We start from the raw sequence: 7,266 nt of genomic DNA, 5'->3' as shown, positions 1-7,266 counted from the left end.
AATACATTTTCTCTTCATCAACATAATTATTTTCTTGTAATATTCTACCATCAACTCTTATTCCTTGTTCCACCTCTTCTCTCTCCATAAACCCTATTTTTTTTCCTTCCAAAGTTACCATTTTTTCTTCAAAATCTATCTTTACTTTATTCTTTTCCAGTTCGTCATTTCCCATTAAAATGTCAACACATAAGTCCTTGACAATAAATCCTTGCATACTAATTTGTTTATTAAGAATATCAATTTTAAAATTAACCAGTTTATTAATTTCTCCCAGCTTCTTATTATTTGCACCTATTATTTTAATTTTTGGAATCTTGATTATATCTGTTAATTTTAATGTATTAAAAATAAAATTTTCCGAGACTAGAGTACTTTCTGAACCAGTATCAATCATGACCTTAATCATGTTATTTTGGGCCATAGCATTTATATAAATTAAATTAATAGATTCAAAATTTTTATATTCATCTAAAGAAATAAATTCCGAAGGTTTTTCATAATGACAATGGCCCAACTTGAAATTCAGAAAGTCCTCTACATAAAATTTGGATTATTAGGATTGTCAGATTGTGTCTGATCATTTGGATCTAATTCTCGATGTCTTTCACTGCTTTCACTTCTACTATTCATATTTTCTTGCCATGTACTATTCCGTTGACTGTCTTCGCAGCTCTGACCCCTTACATAATTTACCTGTCTGTTGTAATTATATCTTTGTGCATTTCTCCTGGTGTTAAAATCTTGCCTATTATAATTATTATTATTATTAAAATTCTCTCTATTACCTTGTCTCTCTTGTCTATTATCATTAGTATTATTATTAAAATTCTCTCTATTACCTTGTCTCTCATAACTAGTATTATTGTTGTTATTAAAATTTTGAGAATTACTACCATACCTATTATTGTTATATGATTGTCTATTTTTACTATTATTACTTGTAATATAACCTCTTTGTACTCTTTGAATAAAGTTAATAAAACTGTCTACTGTTTGAATGTTTTGTACTGTGACTGTTTGCACAACGTCCGCATCAAAGTGTCTAGAAACGTTTAAAACTGTTTCGTCTTCTCTAAGTGGTGGTTCTAAATATTTTGCAACAGTTATTAATTTTAAAGCATAATCTACCGTATTTAAACTTACATTGCGATTATACTTTCCAAAATATAAAACTTCCCTAAATCTAGCTTGTTCTAATTCACCCCAATAATAATTTAAGAATTTATTTTCAAATGTTTGCAGATTATCTAAATCGTTTTCAATGCTGGCAAACCAGGTTGCTGCATTGTCACTTAATGTCATTCTAATATAATCTTTTATATCATTAATATTATTCACTGATCTTAATTTATGTTTTAAACTATTTATGTATACTCTAGGATGTAAATTTTTTATGTTACCAGAGAATTTTATACCTGTCTCATTTGTTAAATTCAAGTAAGGTCTCCCTATGTCTCTTATTTGTGAAATGTCTTCTATTCTCTGTTCTACATTCCTTATTTGATGGTTGTTTGTTTGGATATTTTGTAGCATATCATCTAATTTTTCTTCAGTTTTTCTCCTTTCTTCGTAAATTTTTGCTTCTAAGTTATATTTTTGGATTTCTATGTTCCGTTCCATATCTATATTATTATCTTTAATAATCATATTTATTTCTTTCTTTTCATTTTCTATTATTTTCTTGTAGTCATTACGTATATCTTTTATTTCACTTGCTAATTTTTTTTCTAAAGCATCAAATTTTTCATCCATCTGTTTTTCTAATCGTTTCACAATTTTAGCATTATTTTCTTCCATTTTTCTGGAATTCTCTTCCAATTTTTGTTCCATTTTTTTCATATCTTCTTTGATTTCTTTAGAATTTTCTTCCAGTTTTTTGTTGATCTGCATCATTAAAGACATCAATGCTGTGATATTGACATTTTCCTCTTGTTCTTGTGTTATTCCTGTTGTCTCTTGTAGAACTGGAGCTACATTCTGCTCTTGTTCCGCCTGCTGAGTTTCTCCGTCCACTTCCACATTTTCTTCCACTTCCACATCTTCTTCGTTCTTTTTGTTTCTTAAACCTTTCCTTCCTTGAGACATTTTTGAGATCTTACTTGTTAAAATCCAATTTAAAATAAAATATAAAATTGATTCTAATCAAAATTATTTCAATTATATGAGAGCATTTATTTTAACAAACTAATTCTTTTAATTAGGAGGCCCCACGTTGGGCGCCAAATTTGTAATGATATATTATTTTTGATATTTATAATGGATATTATTGTGAAATAGGGTTTTTGTCGCGGTTCTGAAAGAATTAGTTTGTTAAATAGTTTTTTAAATGTTTTTATTATAATTTAAATTGAACATAAAATTGAATGTTTAAATGTGATAACAAAAAAAAATAGAAATCTAAGTTTGAAAAACAATAACTTTAACTTGAAAAACTTCCTACAATTAAATGAAACAAATTCCAGTACCTTATAATTACTGTCACTGAATGCCTTCTTATTAATATTTTATAAAATTTGAATTGTTGGATGGCTGAAAAATTAATGGATGTAAGACCAGGTCAATTGTCCATGTCAAAACTGTCAAATAAAATATTTCTTTTCTTCTCAATTTTAATTCAACTTTCAACTCCAGGATCAGGAAACAGGATACTATTATTAATATATTGTTTCAAAAATTATTAATATTTACAATTATGGATACTTCACAAATTCTTCTTTATATTTCTAATAAATTATCCACACTATGCTGGTTCAAATTCAGGATACATAGTATTTTTATATATTAAAGGATACTTTACCAAATTATAAGTAAGTTTTCTTCAAATATTTATCTAATGTCTTTTCGATTATACCAAATTTATCATGTTTATGCTAAATTATTATATTTTCTGTTAATTTTCAAATCTTTTTCTCTATCAAATTTATAGCTTCATTTCTAATTTCTTGACTGCCTCCTCTTGTCATTGTGACACCTCTTTCTAGCAAATTTTTATTCCAGAATATTCCAAACGAAAAACAAAAAACATTATGACAAATAGAAAACTTCAATTCCTTCTTTTTTTAACATGCTATGTCAAATTAGTATGTCATCCACCAACCTATAGAGTTATTTTTGTTTTATTATTTATTTTAATTGATTTTAAGGCATTTCAGATCAGATTTATTACTTCTGTATAAAATTAACATCTTAAATGTTAAATATTATTATTTTAACCTATAATTATTGTTTGAAATGTCCATTTATCTATTTACATTATCTCAATTATTAAAAAAAAATATAAGTCCCTACATAAGGTTTTAATAAATTTCTTATGCTAATTTTGAATGTCCTCATATAAATGATATGATCTTTAATAATTTTTATACTATTCTATGGTATATTTTCTATAAATTACATCTATAATCGCCATTTCAGTCCATTTTGGTTTCTAAACACTTTAATCGGATACTACGTTCTCTGATCTTCGACATACTCTGTTTTAGGACATGTCATATCGTTACAATATATATATATATATATATATATATATATATATATATATATATATATATATATATATATATATAAGATGGTGGTATTCTTGACTGTATATATAAATATAAAGTAGTAACTCTTGAGGATGCAGTCAGTCTATTTATTGGCCCACAAGACAAAATATAAAAATGATGTACTTACAATTTATTTTTCTAACTTACTAGTCGTGAGATTAAAAGATAAAGTTGTAACTTTACAAAAAAGGACAATCACACACATATTAAAATATTTAAAGCAATCTAAAACATTATGTTGTTTCCATGGTTCGTTGTTCAACATTATATGAATTGTTTACCATTTCTTTAGGAGGAAAGCAAAACCAGTAACAATAGTTGTTTTTATTATAGTTGTTAATTTGATGAAAATAAATTAGTCCAGTCAATTTGTTTTCAGCCTATTATGAATTTTTAATGATGGAATGTACGATACAAAATCAGATTATGATGTTGTGCCAAATGTTTGTTGATATGCTAATATATAGCAATAAATGTTACTCAATTTGTCTATATCTGACTTTCTGTTTATGCATTTTTTATTTTTCTGGATGTGTGTCATTTCTACAAATAATCTCTTCTGCTCATTTTTCACCCTCTCTAAAATTGACGCTTGTGAAAAATTAAATGAATGATTCAGATTAATTGAGTGGTCGGCTAATGCACAAGCTTGTGATTTGTTTGTGTTAATATCACTTCTGTGCGAAATGATTCTGCTGTGTAATGTACGAGAAGTTTCTCCTATATATACCTTATCGCAGTCTGAGCAAGGTATTTGATACACTACTTTTGAACTCTCCTTAGTTGTTAGTGGATCTTTAGTTTTGGTGTATAAATGTGCTATAGTTTTGACGTTTCTAGTAGCAATTTTTATGTTTTCGAATCCTTTAAATAATTTATGAAGTTTTGGTGTTAAGATAGGAATATAAGGTAAAGAACCAAATATTTGTGGTGTTGTTGGTACTAAGGTGTCAACTGTTGGACTATTGTTCATTACTTGGCTTGCCGTTTTCACTGTGGGTTGTTTTTTATTGTTGGGATTTTCAGTCAATGTGATGGAAACTGGAGAGGTTGCAGTACTAAAAATTAATTTATTAAGTAGTCCTACCGGATAAGAGTTTTCCATTAGTATTCTTTTTAGTCTCTTCAAACTCTCTTCTCTATATGTTGGATGAGATATTTTTGTTACTCTACTTTTTAGTCCCAAAATTAGGTTTATTTTCATTCGTGTAGGATGTTCCGAATAGTAATTTATGAATCTATTGCTAGAAATCGGTTTTCGATACCATTCTGTTCTGAGACTATTATCTTGAGTGCGATGGACTAACATATCCAGAAAAGGAAGACTGTTATTTTTTTCTCTTTCTGCAGTAAACTGTAATTGGCTACATTGGTTGTTGAAAATATTTAAAACCTCATTCATTTTGTCATTAGGTACTGCTAGGATCAAATCATCTACAAATCGTTTGACAAATGGAATATGAAAAGGTATTATTTTTAAACATTCTTCAATGAGATCATCCAGAGCATAATTGCAGATGATTGGCGATAATGAGCTTCCCATGGGAGTGCCTGATGTTTGTTTATAATAACTGTTATTAAATTTACAAATGTTTGTATCAAAAATAAAATATAATATTTCTTTTAATGTGTTTAAATTCAATTTACAATGTGATTGGATCTCACTCCAGTGTTTTTCTATGCTGTTTAGAATTAAATAAGACGGAATATTGGTATATAGAGATACTACATCAAAACTTAATAAAATGTAATTTTCTGGGATTTTTTTATCGTTTATGAAATTACTAAAAACAAAAGAATCTTTAATTACTATGTCATTGTTGAAATTGTATGCATTTGTTAAAATTGTTGTAATAAAATTTGCCAATTTATTGTTGGGAGAATCTATTGAAGAGATTATTGGTCTCATTGAGAGAGTGGGTTTGTGTACTTTCGGCAATGCATAGAATCGTGGAGCTACTGAATTGTAAATTTTCAATGATTTTGATTCACTAGCAGAGATGTTGCCATTATTTGCTAATTTAGATACAAGTTTGTTTTAATTTTGTTGCAATGTGCATGTCGGATCATTTGTGAGTTGCTTATAATATTTGACATCGTTTAGCAATGATTGACTTTTATATATATACTCGTCCTTGTACATTGCAACAGTTATGTTACCTTTATCACTGCGGAGAATGTATGATTCTGGATTCTTAATTAAAAATCTTTTTGCTTCACAGAATAAGTCATTAAAGAAATGATTACTATTATTTGTTTTATGCAAATAGTTTGTTATAATATTTGTGCTTTTTGACCGAAACATATCTTTATTGTTAGCGTCAAATTTTGCAATTAGTTGTTCTATATCAGACAACAAGTCAGATAATTTAAAATCTCTAAGATTAGGAAAAAGATAAAATTTCGGTCCTAAGGCTAAAAGCTTTTTAATGTTAAAAGGAAATTCTATATTTGTTAAGTTATGAAACCATTTCTCTTGGAATTTAACCTTAGCAAAATTGTCAACTTTTAATTTTTGGAATTTGTTTATGTTTTGACATTTTATTTGATTATAATGAATGTTGTATTTTATTTTTTGTCGTCTTTTATATTCATCAATAATATGGTTTGGTATTGACTGGCCTAATTTAGATTTGATACTTGTTAACTGTTTGTCAAAATACTTTATATCCGATATTGTGGAACTAATTTCAAGATTTAATATTTGTTTCTTAATATTAGAATTAAAACTTTGTATTTTGTTACCTGTTTTGCCTCCTCTATGATGTAATAAATTATTTACATTAACCATACTGTTCTTTATGTGCTTCGGAAAGATGTGATGTTGCTAACTTGTTGTTTCAACAATGACATAGTAATTAAAGATTCTTTTGTTTTTAGTAATTTCATAAACGATAAAAAAATCCCAGAAAATTACATTTTAGTAAGTTTTGATGTAGTATCTCTATATACCAATATTCCGTCTTATTTAATTCTAAACAGCATAGAAAAACACTGGAGTGAGATCCAATCACATTGTAAATTGAATTTAAACACATTAAAAGAAATATTATATTTTATTTTTGATACAAACATTTGTAAATTTAATAACAGTTATTATAAACAAACATCAGGCACTCCCATGGGAAGCTCATTATCGCCAATCATCTGCAATTATGCTCTGGATGATCTCATTGAAGAATGTTTAAAAATAATACCTTTTCATATTCCATTTGTCAAACGATTTGTAGATGATTTGATCCTAGCAGTACCTAATGACAAAATGAATGAGGTTTTAAATATTTTCAACAACCAATGTAGCCAATTACAGTTTACTGCAGAAAGAGAAAAAAATAACAGTCTTCCTTTTCTGGATATGTTAGTCCATCGCACTCAAGATAATAGTCTCAGAACAGAATGGTATCGAAAACCGATTTCTAGCAATAGATTCATAAATTACTATTCGGAACATCCTACACGAATGAAAATAAACCTAATTTTGAAACTAAAAAGTAGAGTAACAAAAATATCTCATCCAACATATAGAGAAGAGAGTTTGAAGAGACTAAAAAGAATACTAATGGAAAACTCTTATCCGGTAGGACTACTTAATAAATTAATTTTTAGTACTGCAACCTCTCCAGTTTCCATCACATTGACTGAAAATCCCAACAATAAAAAACAACCCACAGTGAAAACGGCAAGCCAAGTAATGAACAATAGTCCAACAGTTGAC

The 7,266-nt window shown here is 27.6% G+C and overlaps 1 protein-coding gene across 1 annotated transcript; it reads right to left on the bottom strand.

Annotated features, from left to right (window-relative positions):
- Positions 1 to 537: 537 nt before the first annotated feature.
- Positions 538 to 1,623, bottom strand: LOC126891088 (GATA zinc finger domain-containing protein 4-like). The gene has a single exon (XM_050660265.1). It carries the CDS (start codon positions 1,621 to 1,623, stop codon positions 538 to 540), a length of 1,086 nt encoding a protein of 361 aa, XP_050516222.1.
- Positions 1,624 to 7,266: the final 5,643 nt, after the last annotated feature.

The sequence above is a fragment of the Diabrotica virgifera genome, chromosome 9 (genome assembly GCF_917563875.1).
Source record: "Diabrotica virgifera virgifera chromosome 9, PGI_DIABVI_V3a".
NCBI lineage: Eukaryota > Metazoa > Arthropoda > Insecta > Coleoptera > Chrysomelidae > Diabrotica > Diabrotica virgifera.
Note: the sequence above shows the minus strand (reverse complement) of the source record. Positions and strands in the feature narration are given on the sequence as shown.

What these genes read in the sequence shown, in the direction of transcription:
- LOC126891088 (XM_050660265.1), bottom strand. Translation starts at nt 1,623, where the DNA reads ATGGAACGGAACATAGAAATCCAAAAATATAACTTAGAAGCAAAAATT.